This window comes from Balaenoptera acutorostrata, chromosome 3, assembly GCF_949987535.1.
Source record: "Balaenoptera acutorostrata chromosome 3, mBalAcu1.1, whole genome shotgun sequence".
Classification (NCBI taxonomy): domain Eukaryota; kingdom Metazoa; phylum Chordata; class Mammalia; order Artiodactyla; family Balaenopteridae; genus Balaenoptera; species Balaenoptera acutorostrata.
In genome coordinates this window covers 132,404,011-132,430,414 of record NC_080066.1, presented here as the reverse complement: position 1 = coordinate 132,430,414, position 26,404 = coordinate 132,404,011, and the positions used below count along the sequence as shown (strand labels likewise).

General features: G+C 39.3%; 1 protein-coding gene across 3 annotated transcripts in view; it reads right to left on the bottom strand.

Moving 5' to 3' along the window:
• Positions 1 to 1,996: 1,996 nt before the first annotated feature.
• Positions 1,997 to 26,404, bottom strand: part of GNG2 (G protein subunit gamma 2) — a 130,223-nt gene continuing 105,815 nt past the window's right edge. For all 3 annotated transcript variants that reach the window (XM_007192856.2, XM_007192855.2, XM_057544513.1), the window contains one exon: positions 1,997 to 5,262. In XM_007192856.2, coding sequence (XP_007192918.1) covers positions 5,134 to 5,262 — 129 coding nt within the window. In that variant the 3' untranslated portion in view covers positions 1,997 to 5,133. The remainder of the gene's footprint in view (positions 5,263 to 26,404) is intronic.

Genomic DNA, 26,404 nt, shown 5'->3' with positions numbered 1-26,404 from the left:
CTTTCTTCTGTGATGGCTAAACTGGTGGGATGTAAGCCTGGAGCTGCAGACACCATCCCGATGCTGCAGGGGAAGAGTCTGTCTGAGAATGAAACCAGCGCAAAAGAAAGCAGAGCCAAGGAAATGAGAGAGACATCTGATGACATCATCTGAGCACCTGGATCCAGCTGAGGCTGAATTGGGATCTGTTTCTGAGCTCTTCGGTTATTAGCCAGTTTCAGCTAGATTTCTGCCACTCGCATGCAGAGGACTCCTGATTAATGAACGCTCAGGGGTAAGTGGCATGACTTAGAGTGGGAGGAGATGAGAGAGTGGCTACACCAGTGGGTGGACATGAGGCACTGAGGGTCTGAACCACAGAGCCCTGGGGTAGAGAGAAAAGGCAGTGAGTCAAAAGGCAAGAAGGAATGATCTAGACTTTTCCTCTCTTCGAAAGTTGTGCAAGCAGGGTCTAGTGATTCTTTATCACCTCTTCCTTCACGATGCCCTTTATCTGTTCTCTTTCATTTGGCTTAGACAACTGTGTGAGGCAAGTGAATCAGGTACACTGTCCCCATTTTATAGCATGGAGAGGTTAACGGACTTGGCCAAGGTCAGATGGAACTCTGGGGCCTTGCTCCTGTTCTCCAGCTCATGCTGGCTGGGCTCTTGCTTGCCTACAGTATGAACTGAGGTCACCAGGCACCATCTTTCTGTCACCCTGGTGTGGAGGTACGCCCCGCCTCTGGGCTTCTTTTATTACGGACATGGAGAAGCAGTAGGAGTTCTTACTGAGGAAGGCCCGGGAGCCCGTGACCCTCTTCATTAAAAATAAATTCTGCCTGAGTCTCCTGGTTCTAAATAGAAGAGAATGTAGATTTGGGGCAGAACCGAAGGGAAAGGGATTTCCCTTGGCAAATTATTTGCAATTTGTGGATTGGAGCTGACCCAGCTCCAATTCCCACGTCATTGTGCTGTGTAAAATGTGAGCAGCTTATTAAAGAACCAGAGCTGGAAGCAATCCTCCCCCGGGGGCACAACAGAACAGGAGCAGAGTTAAAACCCACCAGCTTCCTCCTCTCTGCGTCTCACGTCTGGGAGCTGCCGAGATGCTCAGTCGCGGGTCACGTGTTCACTCCAGGGCAGCCACTTCCTGCAGCTGTGGGAATAAGAGCCAGCATGTTGACAATTAGTTTGTGCCTTTCGTGAGGCGTGATGAAAAGCCAGCTGTCGTAAGTACTTAAATTAGTGGTCCTCAATAGCATGCAACGGAGTGCACGGTCTTAAGCACCATTCCTAGCAATTCTGAGTTAGTGGGGGGCCCAGTGTCTGCCTTTTTCATCGGCATTCCAGGTGATTCTGAAACAGGTGATCCAGGGATCACAGTCTGAGAAACAATGATGTAAGTGGACAAATGCACAAACTCCAAGTGGCCCCTTCACTGGAAGTTTAAAGATGCTTTTGTCGCAGGCACGAATCCTGAGAGATCCAGCATCTTCTTCTTACAAACAGGCTCTGTTACTCACTGGCATAATTTGAAGGACATACAGAAGGGTATCTTGACTGAGAAATCTCCAAGAAGCTGTGAATCTAGAGTTCTAAGCCTTTATCTTCTCTAGTACTCCTTTTAAATCATGAGCAGCTTATGGAGAACAGCATGTTTTTTGTTCAATTTTTTTTTTTTTTTTTTGTAAAGGAGAAATCCCCATGTGGCATACCCATAACATGTTCAAGTGTAAATGCATCTCCTGTATCTTCACGGTCCAGCCTGCCAGAGCCTGGACTCTTCCCCATCACCTTTCTCTGTCCCCAGGCACTGTACCAGGGAGAAAGGCTTTTAAAGAGCCTCATGTGAGTTTTTCCCTCCTTAGGTGCCTCTATTAACAAACCCCTAAAGAAAATTCATGAATTCCTATTTCCTTATCCATCTTGTTATGTGTCATCATCCTTCTCAAATTAACCATAGAATCGATGGGTGAGGTGGTCCATGGGCTTTCACAATAAAATCGACTGCATATGAAATGAATCTGAAAATTCCATTTATTAAAACAAATACATTGTCCATGGGGGATGAAAATGTACACATCACATTCAGGTTTTTCTGCTTTAACATTTCTGTATTTCCCTCTCTTTGAAAGATACACTCCATAGATCTTATATAGGAAAAATGTGAACAATTCTAGGGCTGGGAAAACATTAATGTATACGCAACAATTCACCATTGCCAGGAGCAGCTAGAAGCAAATATATATAAAAAAAAAAAGTACAAAAATCCCTTAAGACAGCATGCTTCTCAAAATTCCTTTTGTAAATATGAGTACATGGAGAAATGGTTTAAAACTTTTCCTTGGTGAGCGATCTCTTTCAAATATTATTAGCAAAATTAGCCTCAGCTCAAAGTACTTATTCACATGCTCTGACTTAAATAGCACTTGGTTTAAAATGGAAAGAAAAAAAAAAGAAAACAGATTTAATATTGAGGATGAGGCAAGATTGGTTTTTTTCTTAATAGAGTTTGCATTCTAAATATGAGCGTTATTATTACTGTTTAAAGAATTCCATGGCAGATTTTCATTACTACCCAATATATTATATATGTAAATTAGGGCCTTGAATAATTAAGCTAAATTTTCCTATTAGTTATCCCTTAAGATAAAATTATGCTGGTGAAAATGATTGTTAAATTTCTAAAAGAATTAAGACTCTTTAGAGGCATAAGTAATCAAAAGATAATTTCCCCCTTAACAAGTAAAAATACCAATAAATCAAAACTCATAGAAAAACTCTGGGATTATAATTCCCTTCTGTAGCACATGAAGTTATGAAAAAGCTAAACATTTTTCTTAAATTTAATTTCAGATGGGCTGTGTATTTTCTGCCTTCTTTCTCCTTTGATAAACAAGGGCACATGCAGTTTGGAACTTCCTTAACTTTTAATTACCAGAGCTGTATTCCTAGAAGTTTTAATTCCATTTTAATTTCTCCAAAGACCTAGCTTTACATGAAAATATAGAGTCCTTCTGAGAAAAGTAAATGGTGTGGATTATGAAAAGCATCAGGGTTTTATAATGACGCCTTAATCACCACCAAAGAGTGCTTTATTCACAGTTGTTTTTGTGTGACCACACATTCAATTCGTATTTCCGCACATTTTAAAAATGTGGTTGGGTTTTAGCTGATTCCACAGTCTTACTAAGCCAATGGTACAATCCTGTAGTTTAATAAATACTCTGCCAGGGTTTTTCTCCTCTAAATCTTCTTCAGTGTCCCACTGACTGTAGCAAAATCCCAAGGTTTGAACAGAAATATCTGGTTATAGGAGTGCATTCATACGATTAACAATGTCTTAATATTCTCTTCCCCCTCCCCAGGCATGAGTTTTAGTGGGATGTATTTATTCTTTTACCATCATGCCCATACAAGGAGCTAAGGAGAAAGTTTATCAAGTCTGTTTCAAGATCTGTCCTTGGCATATTACATCTTTTTATCTTCTTTTTTTCCTTCCTTTCTTTTTTTTTTTAGTGGGAGGAAGAGAATGGAAAGAGAATAAAATTAATTCAGAAATGGTCTTTCAGGATTTCAAAGCAAACAAGGAATTGTAAGAGAGCCCACACCTGCCTGGGAATGACACAGAAAAAAGTGAGACAGACTTCCAGACCTCCCATTACTGGTGGAGGCTGGAGCCAGAAAGAAAAATCACTTTCAATATCATTTCTTGGGAAGAGAGAGCTCAAGCTGCAAGGAAGTTTGTAAATAAGACTCTAACAAACAAAGCAGAGAACAAAAACAAAGAAAAGATTCTATTGAAAATTTTGCTGGGTGAAAAACAAAGGTCATTTCAGGGGCAAAAAGAGCCAGAACGCTTTCTGGTGGAGCTGCTGGGGGCAGCAGCTGCCCCCTTCTCCCTAGCCCGTGAGCAGCCAGATTCTGAGAGTGGGTCTGGTCTGGAGTTGTGGGTTTATTTCTCCTGATACTTAAACAAACAAGGGCCACGTTTTTTCTTGTTAAGAACAGCACAGAAAGGCTTCTTTCAATCTACAATTTCTGTGATTCAGGGAAAAAAGGGAATTTGCTCTGACTCTCCGATAAAAGCACTTCCCAACTCAGGGTGAATCCTTGCCGCTGTCGCTTGGCGCTCCCTGTGCTGCCCTGGGTCCTGGATCAAACCAAAATGCTTTGGATTCTGGAAAATATGTTGAAGAGGTGTTGACGCCACTGTTAACTAAGGAGGTATTTTAGGCATGGCTAAGGCTCTGAAGTAATCTCAATTTTCAAGATACTGAGTTTTTTCCTCCCCAGCTTCCTTTCTCTTTCGTTCTTTTTCTAAACTTTATAGTAAAACTTTTTCTTTACTTTATAGTAAAACTGAATGGATGTAACATGGGGACATTTTCATGCAGTATTACTCAAAAATTGTCACAAATATATGAAAGCACCAGTCACAACACATGATTTACTTTTACTTGCAGAATCAAAGCTATCATGTACAAATGTTAGGAACAGTGATAAAAGAATACAGACAACCGGCATTTTTTGTTGTTGTTGTTATTACCATGAGGATAAACCACGGGGAACATCTCCTTAAACCCTTTGGGTGTTCATCCTTTGAGCTCAGTCTTACAGACAAATCTAGCCCAAATCTCTTTACTACTCTAATGGGGAGGGGTGGAAGGAGGGGTAGGGGAGAAGGGAAAAAGAAAAAGAAAGGCACAAAGACGAAACATCAACGCCATTAAACTGAACCGCGCCTACACTGGACGACTCAGCTCATCAAAGGGTATTCTAAAGGCAATATTCATTCCAAAAAGGTCATACATATCTGAGCTCAGTACAGCTGTCTGTTTTATTTTTTAAATATGAAGCAGAAACATAAGGTTTGGGAGGGATAGCAGGAAAGAAATGACACCGATTTTATCTTTACATACTCCCCTCCTCCAGGCAATTCTGCAGACATCAGATCTCTTAACTCGGGGTGTGGATCAGCTCTCATTCTCATAAAGGGGACCAGTTCTTTAAACATGCATAGCCTGGAGTCTCCAGGATGGTTCTCCTCCCTCTCTTTAAATGCTGTGGACTAGAAAGGCGCCCACTTTGCTAAAAACTCTACATCAGTGTCCCTGGAGCCCCGAGGCTCCTCAGGTTCCTCTTGAAGACTTAAAGGATAGCACAGAAAAACTTCTTCTCCCTAAATGGGTTCTCTGAAGCCGGAACAGGCGTCAGGAGGGGATCTTCCTTGGCATGCGCTTCACAGTAGGCCATCAAGTCTGCAGCTGCCTTGGACACCTGGAAAAGACGACAAAAACAACCAAAACTTGAGATGGGGCGTCGACGAAGGCATTGATGCAGGTGCAACGAGTCAAGGCTCAGGCCTGGGTGTCCAAACTGCCTGGGTTCAAGTGAAGCAAGATACTCATCCCCCATAAGCCTCTGTTTCCTCATCTGCGAAGAAAGGAGCTGATGATCTTGACCTTACAGGACTGTTACAAGCAGGTCCGGGATTAGGGTGAGGTGAGGCTCTGAGGGTACAACACTGAAGGAGGCGTTCAGGGTCATGCAAATATCAACCTTGTATTTGTCCAGCCCTGAGAGTGGGTGTCTCCTTAAATTCTGTGCCCCAGGTAGGTTGCTTCCCTCGTCCTAGTCCCAGCCCTGGCTGCAAGGATTAAGTGAGGTAATTCACATAAATCATTTAGTGCCTGGAACATAGGAAGATTTCCACATAGGCTGGCCATCATTATCATTCTGTAGTTGTGTCTCTCTGCTTCAGAAGTTGTGCTAGGGATGCCTAAAGCCATGTTGATTTCCTTTTTTAACAAACACATCAGAGATATTATATACTTATACATACACTCATAACCTTATACGTTATGCATTTTTAAATTTTATATATATTATGTATGATAATATATTAGTATGTTATAATTTATTACACATTATATATATTACTTCAATCAAGCATTGCACCCTTTAGGGAGTCCCACTGGGAGGCTGGTCAGTGATCTCAGTGATGCTGTAGTTTCATAACACTTCTCACAACACTTCTGTAGCTCCTTGTTGGTAGTCTTCTGGAGTACCTTCCTTTGATCAGCTTTGACAGTGGCACATTTTCACTACTTGAGAGGGGATTTAATTTGGGGAAGTAAACTAAAAGTTATTTGTAACCACATCTGGGGACTAGGTGGATGATGATCCATCTGGGGAATGCCACTGGGGGTTAAAAACCAGAAAGTCACGAGTCAATTTCTTATGTGACCTCATACGCTTGCTCTGGAAATCACTCCAAACATCTTCCACATCACTGTACTACTAAAATAGCCTCTCAAAGTGACTACTGAAAGGATAATCCTCTGTAAGAGTGGGAAGATTGTAGTATTTCTGAAAAGATTCACTGCCCCTCCTATATATGGGTTATACATACCCATACAATGGCATCAGACTTGCTCTGGCCAATGAGACATGAGTAGAAGTGATGTGAGTCACTCTGGGGCAGAAGCTTCAAGAACCAATGCATAGTTTGCCTGTGCCATTTTGTCTAACTGAAATAATTTACTGTAAACCACCTTAATTGATTCAGAGGTTTTAGTAAAACATGGCGGCCATATTCTTGATTTGTTCCTTGTTCCAGGTTTGAGTTGATTAGAACTTTGTCACTTAAAGGCTTTTCAATATTAGAGTTTACAGGTTGGAAATGAGAATCAATTTCATCTTCTAATCCCATAAATCTCTGAATGTTTGGACTCTATGTTCCATTTTTCTCAGACCAGATAGAGGCAATATTCCAGGTAGAGGTTGCTTGAAGGTAACATGGTGTGGAGTGGCAGCTATCTGTGATGACATGTGGGTGAGAAGAAGAATGAAAAGTATATCTTTGCTGTTGTAGCCTCTAAGAATCGGAGGAGAGAACCTTTTGTTACTGCAACAAAACCGAGTCTATGCTGACTGATATAAAAAGGTATAGGTACTGATATGTGTGTTAGTTTCCTTTTTCTAGCTAAACAAAACCCAATCTAGGTGGCTTAAAATAACAGTAATTTATTCCCTCAGTCAGTGCTAGAGGATAGAAGGTTGAGATCAAAGTGTCCACAGGGTTGGTCCCTACTGGAGGCTCTGATGGAGAAGCATCTGTTCCATGCTTCTCAATCAGTGTCTGGTGGTCGCTGGCACTTGGTGTACCTTGGCTTTTAGATGCATCATTCCACTTTCTGCCTCCACCTTCACATGGTATTCTCTCCTGTGTGTCTCTGTCCTCACATGGTGTTCTCCTCTTTGCCTATGTCCAAATATCCTACCCACCAGTCATCAGATTAGGCCCACCCTAATCCAGTATGACCTCAACTTAGCTTGATTACATCTACCTACACCCTACTTCCAAATAAGGTTGCATTCTAAGGTTCTAGGTGGGCATCAATTTTAGGGGATTCTCTTCAACCCAGTATAGCATATTTGTGTAAAAGGCAGTCTCACTATTTTTAAATTGTAAATCATTTTTTATTTATTTTTTTCCAGCTCCACTGAGATATAATTCACATATAATGTTGTGTGAGTTTAAGGTATACAGTGTAATCATTTGATACACTTCTATATTGTGAAATGATTACCACAGTATGGTTAGTTAACACCCCTAACACCTCACATAATTACCTTTTTCTTTAATTGTGGTGAGAACATTTAAGAGTTACTTTCTTAGCAACTTCAAGTATGTAATTCAGTATTGTTAACTATAGTCACCACATTGTACGTCAGCTCCCCAGAACTTATTCTTCTTATAACTGGAAGTTTGTATCCTTTGACTGACATCTCCCCATATCCCTCACCACCCCCAGCCCCTGACAACTACCATTCTACTCTGTTTCTCTGAGTTCAGGTTTTTTAGATTCCACATATAAGTGACGGTATTCATCTTTCTCTGTCTGATGTGTCTCACTAACATAATGCCCTCTGAGTCCACCCAAATGGCAGAATATCCTTCTTTCTCATGGCTGAATAATACTCCACTGTAAATAATACATCTTCTTTCTTCATTCATCTGCAGATGGACTTAGGTTGTTTCCATGTCTTGGCTATTGTGAATAGTGCTGCCATGAATATGCAAGTGCAGATACCTCTTTGAGATCTTGATTGGATATATATACTTATCAAATATATATATATCTCAGAAGTAGGATTGCTAGATCCTATGATAGTTCTATTTTTAATTTTTTTAGGAACCTCTGTACTGTTTTCCATAGTGGCTGTACCAATTTATGTTCCCATCAATAGTACACAAGGGTTCCCTTTTCTCCACATCCTTGCCAACACTTGTTATTGCTCATCTTTTTTGGTAATAGCCATTCTAACAAGTGTAAAATGATATCTCATTGTGGTTTTAATTTGCGTTTCCCAGATTAGCGGTATTGAGCATTGTTTCACACACTTGTTGGACATTTATATCTTCTTTGGAATAATGTCTATTCAGTCCCTCTGCCCATTTTTAAATCAGATTGTTTGTTTGCTATTAAGTTGTATGAATTCTTTACATTAACCCTTTATCAGATACAAGGTTTGACATTTTTCTCCCATTCCATAGGTTGTTTTTTCATTTTGTTGACTCTTTCTTTTAATGTGTGGAAGCTTTTTAGTTTCATGTAGTTGCACTTATTTATTTTTGCTTTTCTTGCATGTGCTTTTGGTGTCATATTCAAGAAATCACTGCCAAGATCAATGTCAAGGAGCTTACCCTCTATGTTTTCTTCTAGGAGTTTTACAGGTTTAGATCTTATATTGAAGTCTTTGATCCATTTTGAGTTAACTTTTGTGAGTAGGATAAGGCAGGGGTCCAGTTTCACTTTGCTGCATGTGATTATCCATTTTTCCCAAAACCACTTATTGAAGAGACTATCATTTTCCCATCAAGCACTCTGGCTCCTTTGTCAAATATTAGTTGATGGTATATGCTAGGGTTTATTTCTGGGTTCTTGATTCTGTTTCATTGTTTCATGTGTCTATTTTTTATGCCATACTGTTTTTATTACTATAGCTTTGTAATATAGTTTGAAATCAGGGAGTGTAATGTCTCCAGCTTTGTTCCTCTTTCTCAGAATTGCTTTGGCTATTTGGAGTCTTTTGTGGTTCCATATGAATTTTATGATTTATTTTTTTATTTCTGTGAAAAATTCCATTGGAATTTTGATAGAGATTGCATTGAATCTACAGATGGCTTTGGGTAGTATGGACATTTTACAGATGTAGAGAACAAATGTACGGACACCAAGGGGGGAAAACCATGGGGTGGTGGGGGTGGGGGTGTGATGAATTGGGCGATTGGGATTGATATGTATACACTGATGGGTATAAAATTGATGATTAATAAGAACCTGCTGTATAAAATAAATAAATAAAATTCAAAAATTAAAAAAATATATTAAATCTTCTGACCCATGAACACAGGATATCTTTCCATTTATTTATGTCTTAATTTCTTTCATCAGAGTCTTATAATTTTTAGTGTACAGATCTTTCAAATCCTTGAGTAAATTTATTCCTAAGTATTTTATTTTTGAAGCTATTGTGAATGGGATTTTCTTTATTTCTTTTCCAGTTATTTCATTGTTAGTGTACAGAAACACAACTGATTTTTGTATGTTGATTTTTTATCTGGCTACTTTACTGAGTTCATTGATTAGCTCTAACAGGTTTTTTTTTTTTGTTTTTTGGTGAAATTTTTAGGATTTTCTCTATATAAGATCATCATCTACAAACAGAGACAATTTTACTTTTTTTGTTTCTATTTAAATATCTTTTATTTTTTCTTCCCTGACTGTTCTGGTTAGGACTTCCAGTACTATGTTGAATAGAGTCATGAGAGTGGGTAACCTTGTCTTGTTTCTGATCTTACAGGAAAAGCTTTTAATCTTTTACCATTGAGTACAATGTCAGCTGTGGGCTTGATATATATGGACTTTATTATGTTGAGGTACGTTCCTTCTATACCCAATTTGTTGAGAGTTTTTATCATGAAAGGGTGTTGTATTTTGTTAAATTTTCTTTCTGCATCTAAATGAGATGATCATATGATTTTTATCTTTCATTCTATTAATGTGATGTATCACATTTATTGACATGCATACATTGCAGTATCCTTGTATCACAGGAATAAATCCCACTCGTTTGTGGTATATGATCCTTTTAATGTGCTGTTGAATTCGGTTTGCTAATATTTTGTTGAGAATTTTAGCATTCATATTCATCAGGGATATTGGTTTAGTTTTCTTTTCTTGTAATGTCTTTATCTGGCTTTGGTATCAGGGTAATGCTGGCCTGTAAAATAGTTTAGAAGTGTTCCCTACTCTTCAATTTTTTGGAAGAATTTGAGAAGAACTGGCATTAATTTTTTTAATGTTTGGTAGAATTCACCAGGAAAGCCATCTGGTCCTGAGATTTTCTTTATTGGGAAATTTTTGATTACTGATTCAATTTCCTTACTAGTAATTGGTCTGTTCAGGTTTTCTATTTCTTTTTTTTTTTTTAATAATTTTATTTATTTATTTATTTTTTATTTTTGGCTGCGTTGGGTCTTCGTTGCTGTGTGTGGGCTTCCTCTAGTTGCAGAGAGTGGGAGCTACTCTTCATTTTGGTGCACGGACTTCTCACTGTGGTGGCTTCTCTTTGTTGCAGAGCTTGGGCTCTAGGCACATGGGCTTCAATAGTTGTGGCTCGTGGGCTCTAGAGTGCAGGCTCTGCAGTTGTGGCGCACGGGATTAGTTGCTCCGCGGCATGTGGGATCTTCCCGGACCAGGGCTTGAACCCATGTCTCCTGCATTAGCAGGTGGATTCTTAACCACTGTGCCACCAGGGAAGTCCCCAGATTTTTTATTTCTTAATGATTCAGTCTTGGTAGGTTATGTATTTCTGAAAACTTATCCATGTCTTTTAGGTTATCCAATTTGTTGCATGTGATTGTTCATAAGTAGTCTCAGGATCCTTTGTATTTCTGTGATATCAGTTGTAATGTCTCTTCTGTCATTTCCAGTTTTACTTATTTGAGTCTTTTCTTTTTTTCTTAGTCTAGCTAAAGGTTTGTCAATTTTGTTCCATCTTTTCAAAAAACACAGACCTTATATTTGCTGATTTTTTCTGTTGTTTTTCTGGTCTCTATTTCATTTATTTCTGCTCTTTGTGTTTGCTTCCTTCTGGTAATTTTGTGCTTAAGCTATTTTTTTCTAGTTCTTTGAGGTATACAGTTAGGTTGTTTATTTGAAATCATTTTTAGTTTTTTCTTAATGTAGGTGTTTATCACTATAAACTTCCCTCTTAGAACTGCTTTTGCTGCATCCCATACATTTTGGTATGTTTTGTTTCCTCTTTTTGTTTGTTTCAAGATTAAAAAAAATTTTTTTTTTTGTATTTCTTCTTTGATCCATTGCTGGTTGTTCACAAGTGTGTTGTTTAATTTCTGCATATTGGTGAACTTTTCAGTTTTACTCCTGTTACTGATTTCTAGTTTCATACAATTGTGATTGGAAAAGATTCTTGGTATGATTTCAAGCTTCTTAAATTTGCCAAGACTTGTTTTATGACCTTTCATTTGACCTATCCTAGAGAATGTTCCGTGTGCACTTAAGAACAAGTATATTCTGTGGCTGTTGGATGCGATGTTCTGTATATGTCTGTTAGGTTAACTTGGTCTAAAGTATAGTTCAAGTTCAACATTTCCCTATTGATTTTCTGTCTGGATGATCTATCCATTGTTGAAAGTGAGGTATTAAAGTTCCCAGCTATGATTGTATTGTCTATTTCTCCCTTTAGGTCTGTTAATATTTGCTTAATGGTACTAATGGTTAATATTTGCTAAATAGGTACTCTGATTTTGGGTGTGTATTATTTATGATTATTGTATCCTTTTAATAAATTGACCTAGTTATCATTATATAATGACTTTCTTTGTCTCTTGTTACAAGTTTTGACTTAAATTCTCACTCTTTAATAGGTATTACATTGCTCATAAAAATAGTTTTATTGTGTTTCTATTTTGTTCCAGACATTAAGTTTTCTTTATTGATCTACAAAATAATCCTGAGGTAGGAACTATTTTCCTCCTTTTATAGATGAAAAATTTAGGCTCAGTACATTGCATGAGTGGTTCAATGTCATATAGCAAAGTACACAGCAGAAGAAGAACTTGAACGTTAATGTTCTGCCATTAAGCCACAGCCATCTACATACAACCTACTCAAATGCAGGGGTAGTTCCAAAGGTTGATTGAAATGCTTTGTGCATCTTTATGAAATGCTATTATGACAGAACGAAAGGAAACAGCCTGTTCTTGTCTTAGCTCCTTTAAATGAAAGCAAAGAACAGACTTTCAGAATCTCAATTATCATTTTTTGTTTTGTTTTTTTAATTGTTTGAGCTGTAGTCATTATTATGCCAAATGGGAGCTTAGCTGCAAGCAGCAGAGACTGGACAATAGTAATATGTAAAACTTACTTGTTAACAAGAGATCCAACAGTATCCCTACTCATCTGCAATGCTCACATACAAATATGTGGCAGGAACTGTCAAAATCTTTTTATGGTACAGAAAGTACTATACTGGGCAAAATTTAATAGCTTAGAGTTGCTCATATCTTGTATTTGAACACTTGACTTTGAACAATTTCCTTCTAAAAATATACCATGTGTTTTATCATGTTTCCTCAACTAGATTGCAATCTCCTGTGGGTGATGGTCCAATACAATGTCAGAATCCTAGCAGTAATTAGAACAATTGCTAATATTTATCTGCCCTTGCTACATGTCAGAACTGTGCTAACCACTTTACACACAGTATTTTATTTAATCCTTACAACAACATTATGGGTCACAAGCTATTATTATTATCCTCATTTTTAATATGTGAAGTTGAGGCTTCATTAGGTAAACATTTGCCCTAGTTCTCACAGCTCGTGAGTACCTGAGTCATGAGTCTCAGTGTTCTTGACTTGATCTTTATGAATGCTCTTTCTTTCGAACCCATAGCTTCATCCTTGTTCCTTACTTTTCAGTGAGTCACAGCAATAGTCTGCCTGGCAAATCTTCTTGCTTTCTAACTATCCCTGCTAACATTGTGCATACAGATTCTTTTACGTTTCACATTCCTAGGCCTAGTTCTTCCATGAAGATTTCACCAGTAACTTTAGGTAATCTCTCCCTTTTCCATCCTGTTGATTCTTCCTACAAAAATATCTCAAATTTGGGAGGTGATCAAGATGGCAGAGTAGGAGGACCTGGAACTTACCTCCCCCCACAAATACAACAAAAAAAATCTAAATGTGGAGCAATTCTCACTGAAAACTAACTGGAAACTGGCAGAAAACTCCTGTACAAACACGGCTGAAAGAAAGATCTACACGGAATTGGGTAGGAAGGGAAGAGAAGCAATCAGGTCAGGACCTGTGGCCCAGGAAGGGAACTCAGAAGAAAAGGGAGATTATAGGGGTAGAGATCCTCCCTGGGGAGTGAATGGTTCGAGCTACATATTGTAGGCTCCAGTCCTGGGGTCTGGCACAGGGAAGACAAGCCCCCTTGGCTGATTGGAGGGCTGGGGGGGACTAACACAAGGGCTGTGGGAAGGCCGGACTCTGTCTAGTTGTGAGGAATGCACATACGTGCTTGATTTCTCCTGAGGCAGAGCGGAGAGGGCTGACTGAAACTGCCTGGGTGGCTGTCTGGTTTCCCATGACTGCCCGGTGCTCTCCAGCTTGAGGAGTGAACGCTCCAGCCCTGCTTACTTCATGTCGTAGCTCCACACTGGAGTGAGGGCTGCCATGACAGAAGGAACTCAGCTAAGAGACACAGAGGTGGCTCAGACCTGAGGCACTGTGTGAGCTGGGTGGGGGCAGCCATTACTGGCACTCACACAGGCAGTGCATCAGAAGCAGCCTGGAACTCTGTGGCTGGACCACTGCAGCTTGTACCCTGTCAGATGCTGAGAGCCCAAGTGGGCCCCTCTTGCTCCAGCACTGCTCCCAAGGGTGCTGGTGCTGGGAGAGGGGAGAGTTCACACTTAAAGGGAACAGAGCCAGCTCAAACCTGACCCTCAGAGCTTCTGCTCCAGCAACTTGGGACCTGCCCGCACCCCCATTAGGGCAGTAACAGCCACTGAGCAGACAGGAAGCCCTGGCTCGCACCTGGCTCTGGCCCTAGCCTCTCCACCTCCAGCCCCACCTCCTACCAAGGTGATAGCTGCCAGCACACCCTGAGGAAAGATATGACTTGTGTTCACGTCAAATCCAGCTCTCCTACCAATGCCATTGAGTACATGCAGACTGTATAGGGATGCTCCCAGAAAAATATCTCAAATTTGTCCCCTTATTGTCACCTCTCTTGCAACTACCCTGGTCCAAGCCTCCATCTTCTTTTCCCACAATTACTGAAATAACCTCTTAAATAAAAAATTCCAAGGGATCTTTTATAGACTGAATGTTTGTGTCCCCCCCCCACCCCCAATTCATATGTTGAAATCTAATCCCCAGTGTGATGGTGTTTGGAGTTGGGGCCTTTGTGGGGTGAATAGGTCATGAGAGTAGAGCCCTCACGAGTGGAATTAGTGCTCTTATAAAAGAGACCCCAGAGAGCTCCCTTGCCCCTTTAACCATGTGAGGTCACAGAGAGAAGGTAGCCTTCTACAAATCAGGAAGCAGGCCCTTACTAGACACCACATCTACTGACACCTTGATCTTGGACTTCGAGTCTCAGAACTGTGAGAAATAAATATCTGTTGTTCATAAGCCACCTAGTGTATGGCATTCTGTTATAGTAGCTCAAATGGACTAAGACAGGATCCATGAATAGAATGCAGGGTGTGGTCTGTTAAGTTCAATGATTAAAAAAAAATTACATCTTTATTTTCACTAATCTGAAATGGAAATCTAACATTTCTTTCCATTATAGATGTAGACAACACAATTAGCATGAACAGTTTCTGTGACTTAGTCACCAGTAAAAATCAGATATTTTCCATCATATTACAGTAACTGCAGATATCTCAACATTTATTTATGTTCTTTTGCTTTATAAGTATAGACCCACTATTACATCCTATATAATCAGTTAATAAAGAAGTATATATATTTAGCTGTACCGCAAATGTTTTCTGATAAACTATATTTTAAAATAATTAGTTTCCTTTGTAATTTAAAAACATTATTCTGAGAAGGAAACCATATGCTTCAGCAGGCAGCCAAACAGGTCTAGGGGCACAAAAGATTTTAGAATCTCAGTTGTAAATAACTTCTCTACTTTTACAATTGTGCCAGGAGTAGTACTCTCCATACTACAGCTAGAAGGATATTTTTAAAATATAAATTGGCTCATATAACTCCCCTATTTAAAACTTTCAAGAGCTTCCCATTGTACTTTGTGGAAAGCCAAGACATCATAAAAACAGCCTGTGGGTCCTGCTTACTTTGGGCCTGCCATCTCTCCAATTTCATGTTGTAGCATTTTTTTCCTCCCACACAGGTCTCCTCTCTCTAAGTTCGTGAAAGCTCCAAGTTCTTTTCTGCCTCAGAGCTTCACATATACAATTCCCTGGAACGGTCTTCTCCCCATCTCCTCACCAGGCTGGCTCCTTCTCTTCCTTCAGGGGTGAAATACCATTCTTTGCAGAGTCTTTACTGACTACCTCATCCAATAATGACTTTCCTCATTAGGCTCTTTCAGAGCACCCCATTCTTTTCCTTCACAGAAAAACATTTATTACAATTTATAATTACAACCATTGTTTGTTTATTTGATGTTTGATGTTTCCCTTTTGGCATTCTGCTCTATGAAGGCAGCGATCATATCTATTTTATTCACGACTGTGTCATCAGTGCCGGCACATAGGAAACACTCAAATAATTGCTGAAGAAGTTCTCAAATACAATCTTAATCAACAAATACGCCATTCATCTAATATTTACTGAGTACCTAATTGCCAGTCACAGTTCTGGGGGATCGGCATAATCAGGGAACAAAATAAACAAAGCTTCCTGTCCTTGTGGAACTTATGCAGTATTCTAGACTTCCAATTCTGATGATGATGGAGTAACAGCAACCAATTAAACCCTCCTGCTTTAACTTAAAAACTGAAAAGAAAAATATGTGAACAAATGTTTTTTAAATAGTAGAGAACAGGCAGCAGAGGACAGTGATCCCTGAGAGAAGGGAGGCAAGAAAAGCCCCAAGAATGTTTCAGCAGCACTGCTTGAAAATGGTTTCTAGGCCACAGCACAGGGAGGGGCTACCCAAACAGATTTCATGAACCTCCTTGAGTTGAGGAGAGAGTGACAGAGAAGAAAGAGCTACACACATACACAAACAAAGAGAGAGAGAGAGAGAGAGTGAGAGAGAGTGAGAGAGCAATCTGGAGGCCTCCAGAGGATTCCTTTTGAGTCTTTAGCTAATTACTGATCAGCACATATGTGGGAGAAAACTGCTTGAGGCTGTGCAAAGAATTTCAGAAAGGATCAAGTGAAACAATCCCTGGTGATCACACAGGGCTGGAATAGTTTGTGTTTCTACTGGCTAGAGTACATAGATCTCATAACACATAGGGGATTAAGTAGAGTCTTAAAAAGGGTATGTTCAGTAGTGGTGCCAAGTAGGCCTTGGTTAAAGGCTGTTGTGGATCCACCTATCAAAGTTTAAAAGTAAGCCTTGAATAGATCAAAATGTTTCCAAGTAACTTAATTGGACCACAGAACAAAACCCCCAAATATTTAAAGAAACAAGAAATTTCAGTATGCCACAAAATAAAATTCACAATGTCTGGAATCCAATAAGAAAAAAATCCAGACATACAGGTAAGTAGGGGGAATAAATCTATCCCATAATGAGGAGAAAAATTAATCCAAATTGATTAATCTCATAATGAGGAGAAAAAGACCCAGAACTGACATACATAGATGATAAAATTAATAGATAAGGATGCTGTTAAAACAGCTATTGTAAATATTTTCTATATAATCAAGAAAATAGAGGAAAGCAAAACAGGATTAAAAGAGACATGGAAGATATTAAAAAGACCCAAATCAAATTTCTAGAGATAAAAAACACACTGAATGGAATTAGCACCTGATTAGACTTTGCAGAAGAAAAGATTAGTGAACTTGAAGACAATAATGGGAACCCTCCAAAGTGAAGCACAGAGAGAAAACAGACTGAAAACAATAAAAAAAAACCCCAAATACAAAAAACAACCCCCCGCAAAAAAACCCCAGAACACACTGAGCTAGGAGACAACTTCAAGTGGCCTAATACACATATAATTGGAGTCTCTGAGGAGAGGAGAAAGATGGTGTGTGGAGGAGAGAAAAGAAAAAATATTTGAAGACATAATAACTAAAAATTTCCAAATTTGATAAAAACTACAAACCCACAGGTTTAAGTAACTCAACAAAATCCAAATGAAAAAATATGAATCAAACTACACCAATGCACAGCGTAATCAAATTGCTTATATAGTATTTGAGTAGGAGGATGGAGACAAGAAAATGAAACATAATAAATAGCTATAGAGGATGTTAGATAGTAGTAAGTTTTATAAGAAAATGAAAAGTAGAGCAGGGTAAAAGGGATTAAGAGTGTATATATGGGTGGGGGGCATGGAAGACAGGTTGCAATGGTTAGGCTTAATTGAGAAGGTAATCAATCTTTGAGTAAAAACTTATAAAGTTTATGGTAAGAGAAATGGGGAGCCATTGATGTATTTTAAAGAAGCATTCTGGATGCTATGTTGAGAATAGGACTCTGTGGGAGTAAGGGTAGAAGCGGAGATTCCTGGAGAATATTGCTGTAATCTAAGTGAGAGGTGACAGTGGTTCAGAACAGAGAAATAGCAGCAGAGGTGGTGATGAGAAGTATAATTCTGGATAAACAGCATTTGAAACTAGAATCACAGGATTTTATGATGGATTAGAGATAGTGTGTGAATAAAAAAATAAGAACTAAGGACAACTCTAAGTTTTTGGACTGATCTAATGGAAAGATGGAGTTGCCATCATTTCAGCTGCAGGGAGAGAAGATTTGGGGAGGAAGACTGGGAATTCAGTTTTAGAAAGGTTGAAATTGAAATATCTGTTAATGAGATATACAATGCTGGAGTTAGAAGCAAGATTTAGACTAGAGACATAAATTTGGGACTTGAGGCCATACAGATGGTACATAAAGCCTTGGGAATGAGCAAGATCACCAAAGGATTACATTTAGATAGAAAAGAGAGGAACAAGGATTGAACCCTGGAACAACTTCAATGTAAGAAGTTAGGGAGCCTAAGAGGAACAGCAAAGGAAATTTAAAAGGAGTAGCTTGTGACAGTGGGGAGTACTGAGAGCCAAATGAAGAAAGTGCTTCAAGGCATAAGGAATCATCAACCATGTCAATAGGTCAAGTAAGATGAAAACTGAGAACGGACTACTAGATATAGCAATTTGAGGTCATTGGTGACCTTGATGAGAGAAGCTTCAGTGGAATGGTGGAGTGAAATGGGTGTAGAGCAAATGGGGCCTCCTCCTCCTTCTTCTTTATGAACAATTCAATCTTAAAGGCTTAGGGTAGGACCAAGCAAGGTATTATAGTTTCCACAGTAGGTCAGGGGCCCGTGGTGGGATGTCAGAGCTGGAGCAATGTGAGGAGAGCATCTGTGCAGGGGGCAGCCTGGTGAGGCGTTTGGGAGCCCAAGTGGGATGTGAAGGCATCTGCATCAGGGAGAGAGGTTATGGAGTGGGAGCTTGGTTTCATACATGGGAGTTGATCAAATAAGGATAAGGGGAGCCAGGTTTCTCACCAACAGTGAGGGGAGTTACAAATATGGAAAGTAGAAAGCTGGAATGAACCCTGTGGTGTAGGATAGGACCCGGTGGTGTCGATGTGAACTCATGGTTACATATACACATATGTACAGATAAAGAAATATAGACGTAAAAGTTTGTGTGTGTGCGCACACATGCCCTTGTGTGCATGCGTGTGTGAATTCTCTAGCTCTGTCCACTGAGAGGACCCAGGAGCAGCAACTCTTCAGCAATGAGTACACTTAGCATCGATATCTTGATTTCTAAATACGATTCTCAAGGGAACTAGTGCTCTTGGAGAAAAGAATGATTCCAGGGCTGGGCCAGGGAAATAACAAGAGGACCCTAGAGAATCTTTTTGTGCCAAAAACTAAGGAAGTACTCAAAGAATGAGGAAGACATTTCAAAGGACACAGTAGCCAAAGATTTAGCCTGTGCCAATGTAAACATAAAAAAATTAATGATGACAGTATCAGATTATAAATCATTCAATAAAAGAGGAAACCACAAGTGCATAATCAATTTTAAAAAATAGAATGTTTGATGAGGAATGGGATAGTTATATAGCCTCAAGATCCTTCCCTCAAACTACAAACATTTATTAACTACAAAGGAAAAAAGAATACCTTTACATGGAGAAACCTGGAAGACACCACCTTAATCAAGTAATTAAGGTTAATATCACCAGTGACAATTTGAAATCATGTGCCACTGATAGAATGCAGTGAGATGGACACCCCATCAGTTCTCTGCTATTAATGTTTTGTTACTTTAATTAAATCATAAAGAAACAGCAGACAAACCTAAATTGAGTGACATTCTATAAAATAATGGCCTATAATCTTAAAAAATGTCAAGGTCATAAGAGTCAAGGAAGTCTACGGAACTGTGCCTGACAGGACAGCTAAATGCAACCCATGATTCTGAACTGGGTTCTTTTGCTCAAAGGGACATTATTGGGATGATTTGCAATACTTAAATGGGGTCTGAGGAGCAGAAGGTAGTGATGTATCAATGTTAATTATGCATGATGATTATATTATGATTATGTAGAAGAATGTTTTTACTTGTAGGAAATATTAAAGTATCCAGAGGCGATAGGGCACCTGTTGACAACTTTTCTCAAATGGTTCAGGGAAAAACAAAATTCTTTGCCTTGTATTTGAAACTCTTCTGTACCTTCAAGGTTATTTCCAGAGTAAAAATATTTTTTCTAAAGAAAGGGAAAAGAGATATTAGAAACAGTGAATATGGACAACTTTCTCAAGAAGTTACATTGCAAAGCAGAGCAAACAAATGAGGCAGTTGCTGGAAGAGGAAATGGGGGGTTCAAGAGAAGAAATTTAAGTTTTATTTAAGATGGAAAAATAACACTATGTTTGAATGTTGTTGGAAAGGATGAAACAGAGAACCAAAACTGGTGATTCAGAATGGGCAGTGAACTGCTGGAGCGCGTTCCTGATGAGGGAGATGAGATCTGACGTGCAGTGAAGGGATTTACTTTTGATAAGAGCAAGGATCTCCCTGGATTGACAACTGCTGAAACCCAGCTACCCAGCAACCTCACCAAACTAGACTGGGGCTGAGAACCAGGGAGTAAGGGGAGGGGGGACTCTAGACAGTCCCAGTAAAAGCCACTAGATTGTGATTTTAGGCTCTGAAAAAATAGGAACCCATTCTAGGCAAATGCCCTGACAGCTTTAAGAAGAAGCAGTTGCCAGTAAGTATAAAAACCAGACCCAAGAATTTAAATGGTGAGTAAGTCTACAGCTCCATCTTTATTACATCCTGAAATTGAAACACATCTTAAAATTAATGTTGCAAAATGCTTGCAAACCACCAGACCAACAAGCACTGATAGGTTGTCACTGCCTGTGCACGTGGGAAGTTGCCTGTGTGTTAAGGGTATCAGTCATTCAATCACTCCTTCAGTTGAGTTGCCTGTACTAATGGAGCCATCAAGGGTTGACAACTTTAAATTGATGCTTAAAAGGACTTGAAAGATCACGCTGGGATGGAGGCTTAGAATGAGAAGTTATTGTGAACATCGAACACTGCCTGTCACAAGCCTGGCAAGATAGCTGAAGGCAAAAGAAACTGCCACACCTCTGGAAAGAGATCACAAGATTTTCACACTAGGAGAGATTGACCTGATATTTGTCTAGAAAGATCTTTTTACTCAGGTCAAAAGCTGCTGGCTACTTTAAAGTCTTTATTTTTCTTTGAATCATTAATATGTAATTCAAGTAAGGGAAAATTAAAACATCTAGTTTGATCCTTAGTAAATGCAGAAGAAACATCCGTATTCTTTGCTATGCCTTGGAATTATACTGAAAATACAACAGGTGGAATGGTCAGCAAGATTAGGAATGCCAGAAATGGAAAGCACCATATCACCATGATGTCCCACGTCACCAGGTGCCCACATCACTGCTGGTGGCCAAAGGTGAGCCTAAAGGATCTCTCCACTATGATTGTGAAAAGCACCCAGGATCAAACTTTGATTGTGATATAGAGAAAGTATAATTGTATGGATAAATATCTACTATTTTAAATTTGTAAAATAAAGTGAATATTCTAAATTATCTTGCCCTCCCTGTTCCTCCAAGGAGATATTAAACTGATGATACACATCAATAGGATTTTTTAAAAAAAGGAAATAGAAGAATTAATTTTCAAAACAAGCATCAAGAAAAGTACATGATATTTAATTGATAAATCTCAATAAATAAAGAAAAGACATTCAAAATTATCATCCAAAATGGTTACATTTTTCAAGAAGGGAGAACTTCATCTGGCCTGAAAACTAGGCTATTCAGAAAACTACATTTCCTAGGGATTTTGAATTATCAAGGTTTAACAGTACTACTTCTCTAGCTCCTAGGTATAATGCACAAGGCTAAGAATATACTTGGTGCTTAACAAATATCTACTGAATTTTAAAAATTATATCAACTCTCATAAAAATGAAGTTTTATGCTCAATTATTAATGTATGCCTGGGTTCAAATTAAATTTTTTGCTCCACTTTCAGCAAATCAAATGAATTAGGACTGGATATCTTTGAACACAGCCTTTTCCTCTATAAGTCCTAGACATACTATGCCTATTTTATTAACCCTGAAAATACTCTCAGTTGGCCTATAAGGTTGAATCTTACTGTTCCTAATAAGTTGAATGCAAGCATTTTAGAGAAGAGATGTTAAAACTTATAATTCAAATGCTGGAAAAGTATTTGAAAAGTCCCAAACCTAAGATGTCTGTCCACTCTCTGGAATGAAGCATGATGTCTACCTGGCTTGTTTCTCACTACAGCTTTCCCTGAAGTTCAGTTCCAATGTATTATGAGTCAATTGTCAGAAAGATGATTTACTTATTAGAAACGTTTATATTTGGTTCCATAATTACACATATTTGTCAGTTATGAAAATCAGCCTGTTCTTTTTATGTTGAACTGTTTTCAAAAGAAGGTATACTATAAATGCTGGCTACTTATAATCATACATTTGACACGAAACAATTTACCTGTCTTAAAATGATCAATTACGCCCTTCTTTTTGGTATTTCACTGAATTTTATCCTGTTACAATGAGTTTTATTTGGCCAGTGACATCATGCTTGGAATTTCCCAAACTATAAATGTAATTGGAAATGTCATGCAAAATATAGTTCCTAATGTCTTGTTATATGACACTCTTAGTCCATGAACTTAAAGCTACCCACTAACAAAAATGTTTTCTGACTGCCTGCATATCTCATCACCAAGAAGTAGACAACAAGGTCTTTGGCACTGAGGTCTGTGTAGTCTAGTTTGAAAAATTATCTGATGAAGGTAAAATTATTTAGTAAATTGACTAGTAAGTAGGATCAGAATGGAAAAGGAGATTCATGAACAAGTGGGGATTTAAGGTGACCTGTAAGAGAGGAGTAAGATTTGGATAATGCCCTAGTCTAGTTGGGCTGCTGTAATAAAATACCAAAAATGGGTGGATTGTAAACAACAGAAATTGATTTCTCATAGTTCTGGAGGATGTAAAGTCTAAGATCGAGGTGCCAGCAGATTTAGTGTCTGTTGAGGGTCTTGCTTCCTGGTTCATAGATGCCTGTGTTCTTGCTATAACCTCACAAGGTAGAAGGGGCAAGGGAGTTCTCTGAGTCTTTATAAGGGCACTAATTCCATTCCTGAGAGCTCTGCCTTCGTGACCTAATCACTTCCCAAAGGCCCCACCTCCAAATACTATTACATTGGGTGTTAGGATTTTAACATATGAATTTTGGGAGGGACACAAACATTAGGTCTATAGGACATAGGAAAAGAATAAGAGGAAGGGTGTTCTCAGTGAGGGATCCAGAATAACCAGAGAGATGGGAATCTGCATAGCATATTCTTGAGACAGTGAGACGAGCCAGTTGGAAAGGTCTATTGGAACCATTTGGGAGAAATGAGAAATAAGTTTGACATTTTTATGTGCAATTTAAAGAGCATCCAACTAGATAAGAAGCAATCATTTCACCCAGGCGCCTGGCCTTGGCTTTCTTTTGCACTTACATCTACATTATTCATGATGTCGACAACTACATTATTCATGATGTCAACAACTACATTATTCATGATGTCAACAACTACATTATTCATGATGTCAACAACTACATTATTCATGATGTCGACAACACCCTCTGTTAAAGGGCATCCTTCTAGCTTACAATGATTCTCACTCCTCCTTAACTATCTGTCCCCTTCCCAACCATATGGGTGGGTTAGTTCCTAGGAGCCATTTTTGTGCAACGTGATTCAATTCTAGCATCAGTTGATTGAAGCTGCATGGCTCATCCTTGGTAGAACAAATATACCACTCTAGGAATATGGGAGTGAGACTAAAAGAGATGACATGAATCTGTTTCTTCATGGAACTGAAAGTATGACATGTGATCCTCGGAGCCATGGGCAGCCACCTTGTGTCTGCCATATGGAACAGGCAGCTGAGAAATCTATTCCTCCCGGGAAAAGAAAGAGGCAGATATACAGGGAGAAACAGAGGCATATCACAGAGCACTTGCAGTTCCCGCTGGCCTTCCAGCTCTCACTCCCTCTGCTTAATCAGCTACATTTCTGCTCTTAGATTCTGAGACGCCCTGTTTTTTTTTATAATCGATCCCTTCTTTCTGCTTAAGTCAGCTTGGGTTAGGTTTCTATTATTAGAAACCCAGAGTCCTAATATAGTGATGAATAAATAGATTTAACTGAAGTCCTACTGTCCTTTGCTTTTACACATGCTCTCTCGACTTGCGCTCTCAGGACAAGCTTTCTTTCACTGGCCTTTGCTCAACAGCAGTGTATCTTGTTGTTTTGTACATCTGAGTGTCACAGTTTCCACAACCTCTCTCTGCCTCTTTCCCCAGAGCCCTTCCCAGCTTTCTTTGGTTTCTCATTCCTTTCTCTCCTTGAATGAAATGCTAACAAAGAAACACAGAGAGGCTGGGAGTATCATTTATATATGCCTGAGGCTTATGAACAGATAATGGGTTCATTAGCCCAAATCTCTCAGGATCTGTGATGCAAAGGGATAGGAAACAAGACGGTTTAAAAACGAATATGCTATTCAGACCCTCTCAAGGTAGGGCCTCTCCAGGTTGTTCTGGAGGCCACAGGACGGATAAGGCCACCCCCTGCTTAAGGGACCCTTGACAGCTCCAGTGTCAGCTGTGTCCCCTTTTCCTTGTTCCTTTTTTCTTTTTTTTTTTTTTTTAAATTTATTTTGGCTGCACCGAGTCTTACTTGTGGCACAAGGGATATTTAGACGCGGACTTCTTAGTTGTGGCATGCATGCAGGATCTAGTTCCCCAACCAGGGATAGACCCTGGGCCCCCTGCATTGGGAGCACAGAGCCTTACCCACTGGACTACCAGGGAAGGCCCTCCTTTTCCTTGTTCCTTGTTGCCTCAGCTGTACTAGGCTCTGCCAGATGGACGTAAAGCCACTGCCACCTTTATAGCTTGAAGAGGTCACTACTCTAATTGGAAAATCAGAAACTTGAGATCTTCAGAGAGAAGCCCCTTCTTGCTGATGGGATCATGTACCGAAAGCAGGTGGCGAAGCCTGACCACTCAGAAGCCTGGAAGGGACTCCAAAAGGCAGATAACCAAGCCCTAAACCAGCTAGCTGCCAACAGTGTTAACACAGTCGCAGTTTTACCCAAGAGCTAAACTAAAAATAATCTGACACTTCACCACAGCATGCCTGCCTGGCTCTGATGTGCAGAACAGATGCTGAGATACAGGCTGCCACTGCATTTCCAACAATTTCAGGTCTAATGGCGTCAAGAGGAATTCAGAGATATGAAAGTGACGATCATGTAAGAAGGCAGTCACTCATTGTTCAGCTCATTAGGCTAATGCTTTGTCGCTCTAAAACAGATAGTGATTTATTTGGTCTCTTCAGAAGCAGTATTCAAAGGGAAGCAGGGTGTGGTGTTGACTTCTTTCTCATGATATTTGGTAATTATGCTTTTTGGATATCTTATTTGTGTTAATAATAGGTCTTGTTCATTTCTTTGGTAACCTCTTACCAGACTAGGAGATCCTTGAGAGCAAGAATTATGTCTTCTTTTTCATCTAGCTCTCTATCTCTATAGAGATATAGAGATCTAACAAGGCCTGGCAATTTAGAAAGCTCTCAATAAAATATTTATTGGATAAAGGAATAAATGAATAACTGAAAAATAGCAAAAATCCAACCTAATGATGAAGGTTTGGGAAAGTGTCTTAAAGGATATAATGATTGAGTCTCCAAGGAATCACTGGAGTTGCTAAAGCAGAAATGTAGAGAGGAGGAGAGTGAATGTTAAAGGCATTTGAAATTGTCATCAAGGGAATTAAAAATGGTTCAATATAGCATGTGGGTGAGAGGAAGGGGATGAAGCTGAAAAGTGGGGCAGGGGTCAGAAGGACGTTGTATGCTTTGCTATAGAGTTTGAATTTCATTTTCCAGGTGATGGGAATCTAGAAAAGATCTTCAGTAAGAGAGGAAACTAATGAGGTTTTCTTGTAGAAAGTTGTCTTTGGCCACATGGAGGGTAAGTGATGGCAGGGATGGAGATGGGGTTGAGACGGGATTGCGAAGATCAGCTAAGAGCGCCTTTCAATCAGTAATTCAGGTGAGAGGTGATGAAGGTCTGACGTATGGCTGAAAAAGTTGGTTTTTGTCCTGTTCTTCCCACTGTCAGCTTTTCATCGCCACCAACACCATCACACCCTCCTTCAGGATGTGGGCCTGGGAATGCTGAGTAGTAACAGAAAATGCCAACCACAATAGTGCTTTTCAAACACTTTTTTCTTCGTTCGGCCATGCCAAAAGGCAAGGTGGCATTTTCCAGAAGGTCCATGGACAGAACCAAAAAAAAAGAACCAAATGACTCTTTTTGGTGCCACAATCTTTTGGCCACCTCACTCCTCTCAGCAGGTACTGTGCGCACTTGCCATATTATACTTTTTTAAAGAAAGGAAATAAAAAAGAAGAGGCAAAAAAGGAGAAGAGGAAGGTAAAAAAGGCACAGGACAGATGGTGAAGACCCTTTATCATATTCATAAATAAAGAATTAAAGCTATTGCAAGAAAGAAGAAGCTGTTTACATTTTGT